The following is an 18819-nucleotide window of genomic DNA, read 5'->3' as shown; positions in this document are numbered from 1 at the left end:
CCTTCCATGTGTCTCCCCTGTGCCCACCTTCCATGTGTCCCCCCTGTGCCCACCTTCCATGTGTCCCCCCTGTGCCCACCTTCCATGTGTCCCCCCTGTGCCCACCTTCCATGTGTGTCCCCCTGTGCCCACCTTCCATGTGTCCCCCCCCTGGGCCCACCTTCCATGTGTCCCCCCCTGGGCCCACCTTCCATGTGTCTCCCCTGGGCCCACCTTCCATGTGTCCCCCCTGTGCCCACCTTCCATGTGTCCCCCCTGTGCCCACCTTCCATGTGTCCCCCCTGTGCCCACCTTCCATGTGTCCCCCTGTGCCCACCTTCCATGTGTGTCCCCCCTGTGCCCACCTTCCATGTGTGTCCCCCCTGTGCCCACCTTCCATGTGTGTCCCCCCCTGTGCCCACCTTCCATGTGTGTCCCCCCTGTGCCCACCTTCCATGTGTGTCCCTCCTGTGCCCACCTTTCATGTGTCCCCCCTGTGCCCACCTTTCATGTGTCCCCCCTGTGCCCACCTTTCATGTGTCCCCCCCTGTGCCCACCTTCCGCTTGTCCCCCTTGCGCCCACGTTCCGCTTGTCCCCCCTGCGCCCACGCTCCGCTTGTCCCCCCTGCGCCCACGCTCCGCTTGTCCCCCCTGCGCCCACGTTCCGCTTGTCCCCCCTGCGCCCACGTTCCGCTTGTCCCCTTTCATGCGTCGTCCCCACCTTTCATGTGTTCCCCCCCCCCCTGCGCCCACCTCTTATGCGTCCCCCCCCTGCGCCCACCTTTCATGCGTCCCCCCCTGCGCCCACCTTTCATGCGTCCCCCCCCTGCGCCCACCTTTCATGCGTCCCCCCCTGCGCCCACCTTTTATGCGTCCCCCCCTGCGCCCACCTTTCATGCGTCCCCCCCTGCGCCCACCTTTCATGCGTCCCCCCTGCGCCCACCTTTCATGCGCCCCCCCCTGCGCCCACCTTTAATGGGCCCCCCCCCTGCGCCCACCTTTAATGGGCCCCCTGCGCCCACCTTTAATGGGCCCCCTGTGCCCACCTTTCATGCGCCCACCGTTCATGCGTCCCCCTGTGCCCACCTTTGATGCGCCCACCGTTCATGCGTCCCCCTGTGCCCACCTTTGATGCGCCCACCGTTCATGCGCCCCTCTGCGCCCACCTTTGATGCGCCCCTCTGCGCCCACCTTTGATGCTTCCCCTCTGCGCCCACCCCCCTGTGCCCACCACCTTTGCCTCACCCTACGTGCATCCCCTCTGTTCATCCGTCTAATGTCCTATAATATTATTATTATTATTATGCATTTATATAACACTGACATGATCTTCTGCAGCACTTTACACATAGTACATAGTCATGTCACGGACTGTCCTCAGAGGCGCTCACAATGTAATCCTACCATTTTTTATTAATTTTTATTTAGCGCTGACCTCTTAGGCAGCGCTGTGCAGAGTACATAGTCTTGTCACTAACTCTGTCAGAGGAGCTTACAATCTAATCCCTACCATAGTCCTACTATGTCTGTGCATGTATTGCTGTCTAGGGCCAATTTAGGGGGAGACTAATGCTTCATATACACTTGAGATAAAAGTCTTTGGAAAAGGCAAGATCACAGACCAATTTTACCCCATTCCATGTAGTATAAAGGTAGCCATACACTGGTCGATGTGCCATTAGATCGACCAGCTGACAGATCCCTATCTGATCGAATCTGATCAGAGAGGGATCGTATGGCTGCCTTTACTGCAAACAGATTGTGAATCGATTTCAGCCTGAAACCGATTCACCATCTGCTGAGCTGCTCCTGCCGCCTGTCCCCCCCCGTATACATTACCTGATGCTGGCTCCGGGTCCTCTTCTCCGCATTGCACGGCTCTGTTCCGGATCCATTACGGCGCTTCCTGTGTTACTCCGTGACCAGGAAGTTCAAATAGAGCGCCCTCTATTAGAACTTCCTGGTCACTGCAGTGACACAGAAAGCGCCGGGATGGATGAAGCTGGAACAGAGCCGTGCAGCACGGAGAAGACGCCCGGGAGCCAGCCTCAGGTAATGTATACCTGATCGGATCGGCCGCCGCTAGCGACGCGCACTTTACCCGCGGGCGATCGAGGGTAATTTCCCGCACGGCGCGATCGACGGACCGATACGATTTCGGGAGGGAATCGGATCGGCGGCTGCGTTTTCCGCGAACAAATGGCCGGGAATCGAGCCAGTGTATGGCTACCTTAAGAGCCATACTCTACACAGTCTATTCTATGGAGCTGCACTCCCCATCAGATAAAATCTTTGCAAGATGCTGCACACAAAGATGCCCGTACACACTCAAAAGATCATTATCTGCAAAAGATCTGTTCCTGCAAAATATCCATTCCTGCAAAATGCATTCATAGTCTGAGATCTGCAGATCATCATACACACCTTGTTTAACAGACTTTATCTGCATATCTGGCAATCATCAGCAGATCTGAAAATCCATCCTGGTGGATCTGATCTGCAGATGATCTGCAGATAATTGTCTGTTAAACCAAGTGTGTATGAGGATCTGGAGATATTATAGACTATGTATGCATTTTGCAGGAATGGATCTTTTGCAGGAACAGATCTTTTGCAGGAACAGATCTTTTGCAGATAATCTTTTGAGTGTGTACGGCAGTGGCGTCCCTACCATAGAGCGCAGGGGGGCGGGGCGCACCGGATGACAGACACCCAGGGGGGTGTTGCCACGACCCCCCCACAGCAGCACAGCAGGAGGGGGAAGCAGGGCTAGAAGGAGGGGCTGTGGAGGCAGCGGTGGGGAGGGGGGAAATATCTCCCCCCTCCCTCACCTGGGACCTCTCCTTCTGCCTCTCTCTCCTTCTCCAAAAATTAGCGGCGACAAGTGCGGGGCGGCCGGAGGCGTATGGACAATTACTCACCTGATTTCCGCGTTCCAAGAGTGGAGCGCAGCATCATGACGTTACAGGTCTCCGTCTTCAATGCCGCCCACTGTGCTTCCTGATTAGCGGAAGCACAGTGGGCGGCATTGGATGCGGAGACCTGTAACGTCATGACGCTTGGATCGCGGAGATTAGGTGAGTAATTATCTGTACGCCTCCGGCCGCCCCGCACTTGTAGCCGCTATGCTGGAGAGGGGAGAGAGAGAGGCAGAAGGAGGGGTCCCAGGTGAGGGACCCCTCCACAGCCCCTCCATCTAGCCCTGCTTCCCACTCCTGGGGCACCTACATTAGGGGCAACTATACTAATTTACTGGGGGCAACTATACTAATTTACTGGGGGCAACTATACTAGCCATACTGGGGGCAACTATACTAGCCATACTGGGGGCAACTATACTAGCCATACTGGGGGCAACTATACTAGCTTACTGGGGGCATCTATACTAGCTTACTGGGGGCATCTATACTACCTTACTGGGGGCAACTATACTAGCCATACTGGGGGCAACTATACTAGCCATACTGGGGGCAACTATACTTGGGCAACTATATAGCTATACTGGCTGGGGCAACTATACTAGCTATACTGGGGGCAGCTATCCTGGCTGGGGGCAACTATACTAGCTATACTGGCTGGGGGCAACTATACTAGCTATACTGTCTGGGGGCAACTATACTAGCTATACTGGCTGGGGGCGACCATTATAGCTATACTGGGGCAACTATACTAACTTCATTGGGGCAACTATACTAGCTATACTGTGGACAACTGTACTAGCTATACTGGGGGCAACTATACTAGCTATACTGGGGGCAACTATATTACCTACACTAAGGGCAACTATACTCAGGGCCGGATTTCTACTTTTTACCACCCTAGGCCAACTGCTAACCAACACCCCCCCCCCCCCCCCCCCCCCCGGAAAAAAAAAACGTATGGGACACTGAATAGGAGAGGGGGGAGAGGAAAAGACAGGGACCACGGGATGGGAGAGGGGGAAGTGGAAAAGACAGGGAACACGAGATGGGAGAGGGGGAAGACAGGGAACAGGGGATGGGAGAGGGGAAGACAGGGAACAGGGGATGGGAGAGGGGAAGACAGGGAACATGGGATGGGAGAGGGAGGAAAAGACAGGGAACGGGATGGGAGAGGGAGGAAAAGACAGGGAACAGGGGATGGGAGAGGGAGGAAAAGACAGGGAACAGGGGATGGGAGAGGGAGGAAAAGACAGGGAACAGGGGATGGGAGAGGGAGAAAAGAGGGGGGGGGGGAGACAGTGAACAGGGGATGGGAGAGGGGGGTAAGACAGTGAACAGGAGAGGGGGGGGGGGGGAGGGGGGAAGACGGGGAACAGGGGATGGGAGAGGGAGGAGAGGAAAAGTATGGGAAAGTGTGACAAAAAGGAAAGTGAAAAAAAAAAGAGGAAAATACGTTTCACTTGTCACAAGAGAGTGGAGTGGCTGTCTGAGATTAATGATACAGGCACTGAGACAGAGCATTGGAGAGCAAAAGGCAAGTCACCTTATCTATATTGCAATCAGTATTGTTTGCTTACTGTAACTTGTACGTCTCCCTCTCTTCCATAAGCAAAATGCTTCATCCCCAGTGAGCACTCTGCAGAGTCCATCTCCCGGCAGTAAGAAAACATCACGGAAACAGCCGGAAAGTAGAGGAGGTAGGCGGGGCATGTCGGGAGACTCTGTGAGCTAAGCTGCAGCCAGCCAGGCAACACTTGTCATGTGTAAGTTGCCTGCAGGCTCAGGCTGGCTCCTGGGAATGATCGTTGCCCACCAGGCAGCACATATCATTAACTGCTGGCTGACTCACGTCCCAGACCCGACCATGTAGCCTATCTGCGGCGCCTTGCCCTTGCTGCTATCGACCTGGTACCCACCCACAGCCGCCCTGCATTAGAGTTAAACTTTAACTCTAATGCAGGGCGGCTGTGGGTGGGTACCAGGTCTGTCTGCCTCGTTTACTGGTGGTTATGGAGGAGGATTGTCTCTTAGGAAACAGAGTGCTGCTGGCAGCAGGGTGGCAATGTCTGATAGTGTGATCGGGATCCGCTGTTCTTCAAATCTTCCACTCTGTTCTGCTCTCTGCCTCTCCACACAGTGTCAGAGGAGAGGGGCGGGGTCAGAGCACACAGTATTCATGAGACAAGCAGCAGCAGAGCGTCTCGTCCCTGCACAGATAGGTAATTATGGAACAGCTGATCTCCTGTCAGCTGCAACTCCGCCCCAGCTCAAGCCCCGCCCTAGTCCCGAGCCTATTCGGCCTGCCCACAAATCCGGCCCTGACTATACTAGCTATATTGGGGGCAACTATACTGGGGCAATGGCAGCGCCATTCTCCAAGCACCCCTAAAGCACCCCCCAGCGTGAACTGACTTTCGGCGTCTAATAGTCGCCATGTCAGTTAACTGACAGCAGCAGCCCACAGCTGCGGCAGAGCAGGGCTACAGTAAAATGGCGTCTGAAGCCCTGCTCTGGAGACTTTGAGTCTGCAGTACAGGGCTTCAGGCGCCATTTTCCCATAGCACGCGCCGCAGGTTATAGCCACACCCACTTTTTTTTGGGGGGGGGTGTCTTTTAATACCCAGCACCGGGTGTCAAATGCCCTAGGTACGCCACTGGTGTACGGGCATCTTTGTGTGCAGCATCTTGCAAAGATTTTATCTGATGGGGAGTGCAGCTCCATAGAATAGACTGTGTAGAGTATGGCTCTCATACTACATGGTCTGTGATCTTGCCTTTTCCAAAGACTTTTATCTCAAGTGTGTATGAAGCATTACTTATCTGTATGTTTTTGGGATGTGGGAGAAAACCAGAGTGCCCAGAGGAAACCCATGCAAACACTGGGGGGGGGGGGGAATCGAAATTCCATGCTGATGTTGGCCTGGCTGGGATTTGAATCGGGGACCCAGCGCTGCAAGGCGAGAGTGCTAACCACTAGGCCACCGTGCTGCTCTACCATCGTCCTAGCCCAATGTGCTACCATTTATTATTTATACAGCACTGACCTCTTCTGCAGCACTTTACAGAGTACATAGTCATGTCACAGACTGTCCTCAGAGGAGCTCAAAATCGAATCCTGTCATAGTCTAATGTCCTACCATATTATTATGTATTTATATAGCGCTGATATCTTCTGCAGCACTGTACATGGTCATATCACTGACTGTCCCCAGAGGAGCTCAGTCTAATCAATGTCATATGTATGGTAACTAGGACATTACTTTATACTGAAGGTGGGGGACGCTATGTGAAGTTTTGGTAGGCAGCGGTGTCTGAATTACAATGCTGCTATGTACATTTTGCCCTTTCCAGGATATATCATGACCACGCCCCCCTACCGATGCATGGTGACGTTTTTTTTTTGTTTTTTTTTTTCACCACAATTCTTGGATGTGGGTTGAAATTTCTCTGGTGGGCCCCCAGGGTCCCAGTCCGGCCCTGGATTCAACACAAACTGCAACTTATAATTTATGTACGCTTTACATATCAAGTTTATGTATTGCCCTCTGATGCATTTATACACGTTTATTCAAGTATCATTCACTATTGTGCCTTTTAGGTGTTACAAATATTGCAATTATTAGCAGCAGCAGCATTTTTTTTCTATTTAATATTGATAATTGAATAGCATAAATAAAGTAAAAAGTTGACAAGTAGGTTAACCAAATGCAGTAATATTCAGATGGCAAAGTTTGTCAACAAACTGTCAGGTTCTGAGCAGATGGCTGCTTGGTTCTGATATGGATTTGGAGAAAAGGTCCTGGATAATGATGGTGGGTGTTGCCAGTTAGCAATGCCATTGTCGTGCAGATTTGTTTGGTATTCAGGATCGGTGTGTATTGGGAGGAGAAGGGTGGGCCTTACTCGCCAATCCTCCAAGTCAAGGCACAGGGAGTTTTACAGCGGATCTGAGATGAAAAACGGATTATAACAAGTAACTTGTCTATATCCCTTTGCTAGCTGCGTGTGCACTCCAATCGCCGCCGCCACTCGCTGCGCCCCCCCCCCCCCCCCAGACCCCGAGCACTGCCTGGCCAATCAGTGCTGAGGGGTGGATCGGGACTCCCTTTGACATCACGACGTCGGTGACGTCATCACGACGTCGGTGACGTCATCCCGCCACGGCGACGGGAGAAGCCCTCCAGGAAATCCCGTTCTTTGAACGGGATTTCCTGATCAAAGATCGCCGGAGGTGACCAAAGCGGGTGGGGGGATGCCGCTGCACAGCGGCTATCATGTAGCAAGCCCTAGGCTCGCTACATGATTTTAAAAAATCAAATAAAAAAAAAAACTGCTGCGCTGCCCCCTGGCGGTTTCTAATACACCGCCAGGAGGGTTAAGGTGCCCATACATCTAGCGATGATTGGCAGATTCGACCAAGAGACAGACTTCTCTTTAATTGAATCTGATCAGAGAGAGATCGGTCGGCTGCCCATACACCGCAGGCTGGTTCCCAATGGATTTCAGCATAAATATCTCAGGAGTCAGCCTTGTGACGCTTTCTCACTTTGTGCTCGCACACTGCTGGTGTATAGCACCAGCGGCGTGTGAGCGTAAATGGAGGAAGTGGAAGACGGAAGGGCAACGCGGCGGGTGACCGTGGACAGGTAAAGTATAAATGCATGCACAGGGGGTACATTTACAGTAGAGGGACAGTACTGGGGGTTCCGTCACGTTTGTGCTTGTCCCGATATCTCACGCCGTTACTGCTGTGTGCACATCAGCCCAATATTTACCAGCATGTCCAAACTATATACATGCGACCAATTTTGCCCAGAAATTGGTTGCATCATTGATCGTGCATGCTTTTGGTGGTGCTGATTTTTATCCGATTCGATAATTATCAAATTTGTTGGGCTATCAGCCGCTAAGTCAAGTGATGTATGTGCACCTTAAATCATCTCACCTGCAATTGTATAATGGGCTGCAGCTTCCAGTAGGTAGTGGGCTGTGGTAAGAGACTGCACAGTCCTGATGTAGGAGAGAAGCTAGTGCTGGAGTGAGTGGGACTCCAGTACTGGAGATTGAGGTGAAGCCTAGACAACCGAGTGTCACAGAGCCATTAGGCCCATGGCGGAGTGTCAAGTCAGAGTGGTAAGTGACCACAGAAATAACCAGAGAGAGGAGGGTTGGTACAGGCTGTATATTTTAGATCACCTGCTGAATACCCAGTGTGGTATATCATTTTGGGTTTTGTTTTTGTTATGGACAATGTTTGGCTGACCAATAAAGTGGTGTTTTATTTTAACCCTAAAAATCTCACTGGCTGTTATGTTCTGGTCCCCCTTCTATGCTGTGATATTCTCTACCAACATGAGCTAAATGTTAACAATTTCTGCCAGAATATCACGAAACGTACAGTATGCTCTACTTTAATGCGCAATAGGAATGATGATCTGATTTAGAACTACATTTGACTTTAAACTGGGGAAATACACTAAAGTGGAGATGTCTCCTCACTCCTCACATTTATATAAAGTGAGGACTGCAGATATTCAGACAATAGGTATGCCCCCACTCCAGTGAGGCCGGAGAGAGGGTGGAGGAATCCTTAAGGGCTCGTTTCCACTATCGCGAATCCGCATGCGTCCAACGCATGCGGATTCGCACATGTAATGCAAGTGGATGGGCCTGTTTCCACTGTAGCGTTGTTGAGGTGCGTTTTTTTCAGCGGTGAAAAAACGCACAAAAGAGCCGCAGAATTCGCCTGCGAGTGGAATGCATGCGAATCGCCGCTAATGTATTTAATAGGGAATTCGCATGCTGTTTTGGTATGCGAATTTTCATGTGAATTCGCATGAAATCAATGGAAAAGCACACCGGCATTGCCATGGTTAAATTCGCATACATCGTCATCCATGCGAATTTTCATGCGAATTCGCACAAAATTTGCATGCGAATTTTGCCGTAGCGATTTCGCCATGCAATAGTGGAAATGGGCCCTGAGTCGTCAAGCCCAGGTATACAGGGAGTTGGAGGTAATTATATTTAAAGTATCCAAAAGGGCATCCAGCCAACTACCTAAAGACAATGCATGTTGGCCTAGGCCTCAATAACCTGAGCCCTGTAAACAAAAGGGTAAAGGAGAGAACGCCTGAAGGACTTGTGAACATAATCAGATTTTTTTTCTTGGAGTGTATACTTGTGGTTTACGAATGTGAAAGGTCATTATTCATAGTGGTGGTCTCAAGGTAACTTATTGAGCAAGAACAGGCAAGTAGCCAGATAATGACTTCAGTAAACAATGAAACAAAGGTTATAATCCGCAAAATAATCTTAATGACAGCAAATAAGTTAAAATGATTAGTTAGACCAGACATGGGCAAACTCAGCCCTCCAGCTGTTACGGAACTACAAGTCCCACAATGCATTGCAGGAGTCTGTCAGCCACAGTCATGACTCATAAAGGCAAATGCATTGTGGGACTTCTAGTTCCTTAACAGGTGGAGGGCCAAGTTTGCCCATGCCGGAGTTGGACTAAAGCCTTTGGTAAATTAGGGAGTATGGCCCTCATGTAATGGAAGGTAGAGTTGGGGAGAATATTGCAATTATTATATATGATTATACAGTTGATTATGGAAATAAATTCAGATCTGCTGCCTTATATATACATGTCTTGTAGCATGTTGTACATTTTTGATAGAGTAATAAGGTACTAAAGCTGATTTTTATTGAATTTATGATTTTATTGCTGTCCTTTGCCTTTGTGAGAATTTGCATCACTTCCTATCCAGATAGAAAGTGAATAACTCTACGAGTGACAGAACCAGCAAGGGATAAAACCTTGTGGGTTAGAGGGGAGAGTGAGAACCCCCCCCCCCCCTCTCAAAAAAAAAGTGAGTGTTTAAAGGGCAGTGAATAAATAATAATACAATAATTATAAGCATAACTTTTAATTACAATATATGTATGTATGTATGTGTGTGTGTGTGTCCCTTCAATGTGCAGTGTTGGCCTAATGCATGTTTCATGTTTGTACTAGAGTCCACTCACTCCAGCACTTTTACAATAGCTGCTTCTTCAGAGGCAATCAGCTGCAGTTTAAAGGTCATGACATGAGGCAATTAAAATCATCATCATAAAGTATAGCATATAGTAGGGATTAAATCTCAAATGCTCCAGGTATCCATTTCGTCCAGTTGGAGAAGTATATAATCACCCAGTATAGCCTCTGGAAATATGGCTTTAGGCGATGTGGCCTGTAAGTATAGATAAATACAGAGTATGGCAGCCATCAGTGACGTGAAACGAGAAGGTATCCCTCAGGTATCGGTAGTGTGGCTGGAGTAAGCTGGTACGATCCACGCTATTTTCCCTCTCATCTACAAATACATCTATTAATCAGAGTGCATCCATGACGCATGCAAGCCATCCTAGGCTTTTTAGTAATAATATTGATAACCACTGCAATGCTTGTGTACCTGAAGTAATTGTATGTGTGGTGGCTTTTTATAGATCATATAGATGTAGATGCGTCTAGAGTGCCAAAGCAAAATACACACTTGTACAGAACATAGGGTCTGATGCACTAAACAGTGGTAAAATTGGGCAGGCCTCGCACAGCAGTTTTACCAGTACTAATGCCAGGGGATCACCGCCTGTTAAGCTAATAATGCCGTACACGTTACCAGGATAATGCACGCATTGCTGTGGTAACATGTGGAGTAACATATTACCATAGTAACGGGTGGTGCTTCCTGCGTTGTTACCAGTAAAGATTGCAATGTGCCGTTAAGTGCATCAGGGCCATCGTTTTAGTTTAGCATATTATGTGGAATATCAGTTGACAAAGTTCTCAGATGCTTTCCTTTTATCTTCACAGGATTGTGCATTATTGAAACAACTTTCCAGACTGAATCGCTTGTAACACTACTGTCTGCAAACTTCCCAACTGCATTTCCTTCTACTGAACACATGACTTGGAAATTCAACTTGCCTCCTAATTACGCAGCCACTGTCAAGTTTGAGAACTATACATTGCCTGTGTGTGAGAAACACGAGTCAGAAGTACAATACTACCTTCCGAAGCCATCAACATTAAAATTATACGATAAGCAACCTGCAAATATTCAAAGCAACTTCAATTTTTCTTTGCAAAACTGCATAGTTGACACCAAAGTCACAAGTCAACCAGGGCTTACGCTGAAATTTAATGTCATTATTCAGAAGACGGATGGAAGTAAGTAGCATGTAGCCTTCTCAACATTTCTGACACTACACAGATTGTTGCTAGGTCTGGTTGAAATCAATATGTGCGAAAAAAAAAAAAAAACATTCTTAAAACTTCTAGACAGCAGAGGCTAACTAAACATGTTTCAAATAATTTAGTGACAGCATTTCAGATGTTAATACTGTACTTTTACAAATGGTGTGTATTTGTAGCCCCGTCCCATTGCAAAATGCCTTTGTAAGTAGTGGTCCTTACACCAATCTAGTAAAAGTCATATATCTGGAATCTGTGGTCACAGACATAGGATGGTATTGCTTTTCATGTGGACAGCCTGAAATCTAGTAGTTTATCAATAAATGTTTCAGTCAGTCCTGCACTTTAGATATCCAAATTGCTATAATAGTGTTCCCTGTCCTGCTGACACCCGTTGCTGCCCTTGCTCCTTTAGAAGGGATTGGGTCAGATACACTGCTACCTGCACCCCAAGTGTTGTCTCTTGTCTGAACAAATTTCTCCATCTATGATCAGTTATTTGAGCAGCAGTTAAGGTAGTCCTAGTCAGAATGGGCGCTAGGGTCCTGCTCCACATTCCCCCCCACCCCCCGCTCGCCGCCCGCCCGCTCGCTTTACCTCCTCTGTGCCGGCTCCTGTCCCTCTCCTTTTCAAAAGATGGATCCCCCTGCGGTTACTGCCAGGCATCATTCAAACCGCAGATCAGCGGTGACGTCCGCTCCTATAGCCCAGTAACAGCGCCACCCTGTACAGGCAGTAAACACAGATCACTTCCTGTAGATGGCAGCGCTTGCTGGACTACATTAGCTGCCTTCGCCGCTGATCTGCAGTTTGCATCATGCCTGGCATAAACCGAAATGGGATCCATTTCTTGAGGGGGACAAGGAGCCAGCACAAATGAGGTAAAGCGGGTGGGCGAGGGGTGGGGTGGGGAGAATCTGCCTATATACACGGGGGGGAGAAATCTGCCTATATACACAGGGGGGGAATCTGCCTATATACACGGGGGGGAGGGGAATCTGCCTATATACACAGCGGGGATTTGGCCATATATACAGGGGGAATCTGGCTAAATACTAAAGGGGGGAACTGGCTACCCCCCCCCCCCCCCAAATATAAGACCTCCCTGAAAATAAGCCCTAGCACATATTCTGGAAGGGAAATTAATATAAGACAGTGTCTTATTTTTGGGGAGACCCGGTACCAGGAATTTGATTTACATTTAGTACTCTACACTGAACTTTCTTTTTGAGGTTGGGTTAGTCTCCACTTGTGCTTGAGCTGTACTAGGCTAAATAGATCCCCCAACCTTTCCCCATAGTAATGTACTTACCAGTGGAGGGGTAATTCTGAAAAAAGTAGGTATTATCATAATAGATTTAGTAGGGCCATATATCATATGTGAAAGTAGTAGAGATATCTATAGAAATCATTGGTGCACCCCAGCAAAATGCTGAACGAAGTCTTGTTTCTTCAAAAAAAAAAATTAGGTCCCAAATACCATAAAAATAGCCATATGAACCATAAACAAACAGTGCATGTATTATTTTCCACAATAACCACTTGTAGAATCCTATATCATAGGTAGTGTTGGTCAAATAGCTCTGTGTTCAAATTGCTGGCCATTCGATTGAACAGGCCGATATTGTTCATGTTGGTGAAGAACCCGAATTGCATTGAAGTCAATGGTGCCGACTTTTGCAGTTAAAGTCGATGGGTAAATGCAATACCATGTTACCCAGAATCAGCAGTTGATTTCCTGGCCGGGGTTACTTGTGTGTTAGTACTCAGCTTTCTGACAAACCGGCAATAGCAGGGAAACGCTTTTTCTGGAGATTGCTGTACAGCCCTAAATAGTGTTGTATGAGGATCCCTGGCAAATATGGTTTGCAGAAAAAAAAAATGTAAGGCTTTGCGTCCCCCCCCCCCCCCCCCCCCCTCCTCTCCCCCCTTTTCCAAGCCTCTTTCACCCCTTGTCAGCCATGCAGCCTGATATAGCCAGAATGTGGAGCCTGGACCCTGAATTATACCAGCCCACATGGTCCGTGGGGATATGAAAGGGGGGGCTCTGGAAGAGAGGAGTGGCAGAGATCTTCAATCGAGGCATCCAGAGGATATTGGTGCAGGACCTTTCTGAAGATATTGGCGTATTGGTTTTAGTTTGTTTTTTTATCATTTTCACCTCTTTGTGGAAATGGTTAAAGGGTACATTAGCACCCCCATACTCATTTCTGGGAGGAGTGCAAATATCTTGAGGTGCCAGCATGAAACCCCCCCCCCCCCCTCCCTAGGGCCTAGACCCCTACCACCTACTCCTGGACACCAGAAGTAGGGAAGAGCCTCGTGTCCATGGATTGGACAAAGGCTCTTGGGGAGAGGGGGGGAGTCTTTGTAACTCCTATCTTCCAGAACCCGCCCATACCTTAGACCATGTGGGCTGGTATAGCTAAGGATGTGGTGCCCCACGTGGTTCTGGCTCTGCATTCTGGCTGTACCAGCCTGCATGGGTGACAAGGGGTTAAAGAAGCTTGAAGGGGGAAGACTCCACATCATATTATTATTATTTTTTTATTAGTGCAAATATTTCTTTGCCAGGGAACCTTATACAGCACTATTGCAGCTGTACAGCAATCCTGGACAAACGTTGGCACTTTGCATCGGGGTTTTCTGTGTGTACGGACGCACTGGCATCCATGTCAAGCAATCCACTGCTGTTTCTGGGGATCTATGTAAACGTTCATTGCTGATGGGTAGATACATTATCTGTCATTCAACGGCATCGAAAAAAAACATTTTTCCTATAGTCACTTTAAACGTGATTTTCTACAAAAAGAACTAGGTCTTTTTGAGAAAAAAAAAAAAAGTTTCCCTTGTTCACAGTTCTCCTTAACATACCTAGCAAGTCTGGTGATTCTAGCATGTATGGGGGCTTTGCTCTTACACACTAAAGTCGGCGGTAATTTTGTCAATATTTCGCAGTTGAATCAGGTGTTTTTCAGATTGGCTAGGTCCAAATGTGAACAGCTGTATTCGGATCAAATGTAAGGATGCATGAAGTATGTAACGTGTACCCACCAAATTACATAATTTGGCATAGTGTCCCCCTACTCCCAACAACCTAAGGGCTGGTTTACACTGGCTGCTGTTGAGCTTTCGCTCGGCTCCACGTTCAAACGCCAGCGTTTAAATACCAGTGTTTAGCCGCTAGCTTTTAACCTCCCTGGCGGTATATTAAAAGCGGCATCCCCCCAGCCCCTCCGATCGCCTCCGGCGGTAGGCGATCAGGAAATCCCGTTTAAAGAACTGGATTTCCTGGAGGGCTTCCCCCGTCGCCATGGCGACGGGGCAGGATGACGTCACAGACGTCGTGATGTCTAAGGGAGTCCCGATCCACCCCTTAGCGCTGCCTGGCATATCAGCGCCAGGGGGGGGGGGGCTGTACGGCGGCGCGGATAGCGGCGATCGAGCGCGGGGCGGCGGCGATCGGTGTGCTGGCGCCAAGGAGGTTAAAGGCTTTTAGGAAGCGTTGAAAGCTAGCAATTCTGGTCTCTGCTATTGTTTCCTGGCGTTTACCGCCTCTGAAAGCAACATGTTGCTTTCGAGACTAGATGCAACGCCGGGATCTACCACCAGGCTTTCATGAAAGCCTGCAAAAGCCAGCTCTAAACGCTCCCATTCACTTGAATGGGATGGAGGTAGATCCCAAAAAATGCCACATCTGAAACGCTGCGTTAAACGCCACAAAAATGCCCATGTGAACCAGCCCTTACTAGGCAAAGTGTCCCCTTTTTAACATAAGTATGCAGCAAGACCTTCCCCCAATGTCCAAAACTGTTTCCAGGCTTTAGGAGCATACAATGAAATGAGTCAGTTAAGGCAGCCATACACTGGTCGATTTGCCATCAGATTCGACCAACAGATAGATCCCTCTCTGATCGAATCTGATCAGAGAGGGATCGTATGGCTACCTTTACTGCAAACAGATTGTGAACCGATTTCAGCCTGAAACCGTTCACAATCTGTTGTGGTGGTGGTGGTGCTGCCGCCGCTCCCCCCGCCCGCATGCCCGCATACATTATCTGCTCCGCCGGCGCGACTCCAGTCACCAGGTCTCCACTGTCTTCTCTGCTCTGGTCTCCAGGTCCAGCATGCTTTACTTCCTGCCTGGCAGGAAGTTTAAACAGTAGAGCGCCCTCTACTGTTTAAACTTCCTGCCGGGCAGGAGGAACTGAAGCATGCCGGAGACCAGCGCGGACACGGAGCAGCGGTGACCGGGGGTAGTTGTGCTGGCGGAGCAGGTAATGTATGCGGCTCTATTGCGTTGGTCGTCGGGCACTCAACGCCGCTAGCGACATGCTCCCTACCCGCGAGCGATCGACGGTAATTTTACGCACGGAGCGATCGACGGGATCAGACGAAATGGATCGAAATTCGGCGTGTAGCGCGAACGATTGGCAGCAGATTCGATCCCAGTGATCGAATCTGCTGTCGAAACGGCAGCAAATCGGGCCAGTGTATGGCCAGCTTAAAATAAACAAGCTCTCCATGTCAGCATGAGACTATGTTGGTGTTATGTAAATTAACCCCCCTGGCGGTATAAAAAAATCCGCCAGGAGGCAGCGCAGCAGTTCGGTTTGCTGACGCAGCTAGCAAAGTGCTAGCTGCAATAAGCAGAAAAAAAAAATTAAACAAATCGGCCCAGTAGGGCCGGAGAAAACCTCCTGCGCGGCTTATACCGCCAAGGAGGTTAAGGGTCTTATCTATTCGCCATACATACCTCACAATCCTTGCAAGATCACTTATATTTGCAAAAAAATCTTTTTACCACCTTCTGATTGTATATTCTAACATTGTCAGTCAACAGGAATAGAGCCTAAAGAAGGCTGGCTAGCCTTCTTTTAAAGGGAAACGAAGGCGAGAGAGAGATATAGAGGCTGTCATATTTATTTCCTTTTAAACCATGCATATTGTCTGGCTGTCCTGTTGATCCTCTGCCTTTAATACTTTTAGCCACAGACCCTGAATAAGCATGCAGAGCAGCTGCTCTGACTGAAGTCTGACTGGATTAGCTGCATGCTTGTTTCAGACTCTATTGTAGCCAGAGATCAGCAGGATAGCCAGGCAACTGATATTGCTTTAAAAGTAAATATGGAAGCTTTAAGGTGCCCATAGGCCTGACTATTTTGGGCAGATTTGACAAAGAGACAAATTTATCTCTAATCGAATCTGATTAGAGATAAATTTGTCTCTTGTCGAAGTTGCCCATATACTACAGGCCGATTACCGTCCGATTTCAGCATGAAATCTTCAGGGAATCTGCTGAGCCGCTGCATCCGTACTGCCTCCCAATGTATAAATGTGCCCCCCCTTTCCCCCCAGTGTGTGCATTTATACATTACCTGTCCTGTAGCAGCCTCTGCGCAGTGACCGTTCATGTCGGGTAACACCGCATACACGCTAGTGGCGCACAGCGCTGCTAGCGTGTATGCGGAGCCCGGCGAGATGGATAGAAACTGCATGGAGGCTGACACTGGACAGGTAATATATAAATGCATACACACAAATTTTATACATTGCAGCAGCAGGGTTTTTGTTGTTGCAGTTCAATCATTCCGTCCCAAAACTGGTCGCTTTGTCGGTTGGGCATGCACTTGGTGGCACAGATTTTCATCTAATTCGATTACAATAATTGAATTGGATGGTTGATCGGCTGCCAAGTCGCCTGATTTAAAGAGAACCTAAGGTGGCCATACATTAGACAGTAAATGGCATTATCCGGATTCAAAACTTCCTGTCTGTAAAATGCAAGCTTTAAGATGCCTGATTTCTTCGTGAGACCCGCCCGCTGGGCGGCCGTTCTGATGACAGTATCCCCGTGTGTAAAGTCTGTCGGCAGGCTGATAAGGGGGCTGGAATGATTTGTCTGTGATCTGTCTACACAGGAGCAGCTTCCTAGCAAGTAATGACCAGGCTGGATTAAAGCATGATAGCCAAGTACATATGTAGATTACTTTTCTTCCATAATAGCACCATCATTTGGGCAATCTACTCTGCTCAAAAGCCTCTGTGTTCAGTTTGTGATATTTACATTTGGTTCCTATCATTGCTGAACTAGTTGGCCTTCATTTTATCAGTGTTAGGCAAAAATTATCTAAAGCTCGCCATATAAACACCGATTTTGATAATCTAAATGGGCCCCACCAGCCAGCCATCAATGCCCCCTTTGCGCCCCCCCCCAAAATTTGAAGCTGGAGCCGCCACTGCCAGAGACAATGCTATAGGCCAGTGATGGCTAACCTTGGCACTCCAGCTGTGGTGGAACTACAAGTCCCATGAGGCATTGCAATACTCTGAAAGCTCTAAGCATAACTCGGGGAGGCAGAGGCATGATGTGATTTGTAGTTTTGTCACAGCTGGAGTGCCAAGGTTAGCCATCACTGCTATAGACCATATTAAATTGGTAATTATGATGTATTGTATACAAGAGTTAGTGGCATTGCTTGACATATTTCTTCTACCAACAGATATTATGTATCCACTTGATTTGACCAAGGAGAAAGATCTGCGTGTTCGAATAAGCAAGAGCCAAGCAAAAACCTTCCGCAAGTTTAGTCCAGTCTGTGAGATCTGCAAAGGCGCGTCAGACTGTGATACCACGCTAGAGATTGAGGGAGGGAAATACTATAAAATTTCCTTTGTCTGTCAAGATATGAACAGCTTGAGTGTAACGGCTGAGAAGGAAATCTGTAAGTACATGTACTGATATGCTCCTGATTTTTTTCTTTTTGTTTTGTTTTTTGTTACTCCTATGACAATTTAATTGCTTCTTTCCTAAAGCCTTGTGCCCACTAGAGCGCTTTTTTGGAAACGCAGAGGTTCAATGGAGATGATCCTATAGAATCGCTTTCCGTAAATTTCTATCATGGCGCCTGCAGCAATTTTAGAGCATTTGCGCTTGAATATAAATCTATTTTGCAGCGCTTTAAGTACCAAATCATTATGGAAATCGCAAATTGCAATTCTAGAAATCTCTGGCATCAAAATCTCTTCAAAATCGATGGAAATTGCTCCAAACAAGCCACAAAAATCGCTACCAAATGTGCTCAGCATTTGTGATAGTGATTTGCTTTTTTCTTGTGTGTCCTGGGTCATAAAAATGCCAGTTTCTGCTCATTTTTCACTCATCACACACATTTTGCGCTCTGTTTTTGTTTTGTTTTGCTTTTTAACTAGAATTTATTAATGAAACAATATAAAATATACATAGCAAAATTATGTTAGAAGAAACAAACATAATAGAATTGGCACGCCATCAATGGTTCAAATGGTTTAACAGATCTCAAACAGATATTAGGGAAAACCTCACACTTTATAAGCCTAGGCAGAAATCGTGAAGGTACCAGCCAGCAATATAAAGGCCCTCAGCCAGGTTCTATGCTGAGCACAGGCCCCAGATCTTAGTAGTTTTGTCAGCTGTAGAGTGAGTGGAACAATTCCTCCAACTTGTATATACTATGTATTTTGTTAACCCTCCTGGCGGTTAATTTTTTTTGCCAAAATGGCAAAAATCCTTTTTTTTTTTATTTTTTTTTTTGTGTTTTATGTAAAGCTACCAGAGTGGTAGCTACATGAAACACCACTAGAGGGCGCATGTGTCCCTCTAGTGCGATCGTCGCCGGCATCAATAGCAAACAGGGG

At 48.0% G+C, this 18819-nt stretch overlaps 2 protein-coding genes across 2 annotated transcripts in view; both read left to right on the top strand.

Annotated features, from left to right (window-relative positions):
• The window catches only part of ZDHHC3 (zinc finger DHHC-type palmitoyltransferase 3), a 321718-nt gene that overhangs the window by 47996 nt on the left and 254903 nt on the right, over positions 1-18819 (top strand). The gene's annotated exons all lie outside the window — the stretch shown is intronic.
• CDCP1 (CUB domain containing protein 1) overlaps positions 1-18819 on the top strand; it is a 71718-nt gene that overhangs the window by 35576 nt on the left and 17323 nt on the right. The window contains exons 3-4 of the mRNA XM_068238283.1: positions 10762-11118; positions 17646-17867. Coding sequence (XP_068094384.1) covers positions 10762-11118; positions 17646-17867 — 579 coding nt within the window. The remainder of the gene's footprint in view (positions 1-10761; positions 11119-17645; positions 17868-18819) is intronic.

The sequence above is a fragment of the Hyperolius riggenbachi genome, chromosome 5 (genome assembly GCF_040937935.1).
Source record: "Hyperolius riggenbachi isolate aHypRig1 chromosome 5, aHypRig1.pri, whole genome shotgun sequence".
NCBI lineage: Eukaryota > Metazoa > Chordata > Amphibia > Anura > Hyperoliidae > Hyperolius > Hyperolius riggenbachi.
Note: the sequence above shows the minus strand (reverse complement) of the source record. Positions and strands in the feature narration are given on the sequence as shown.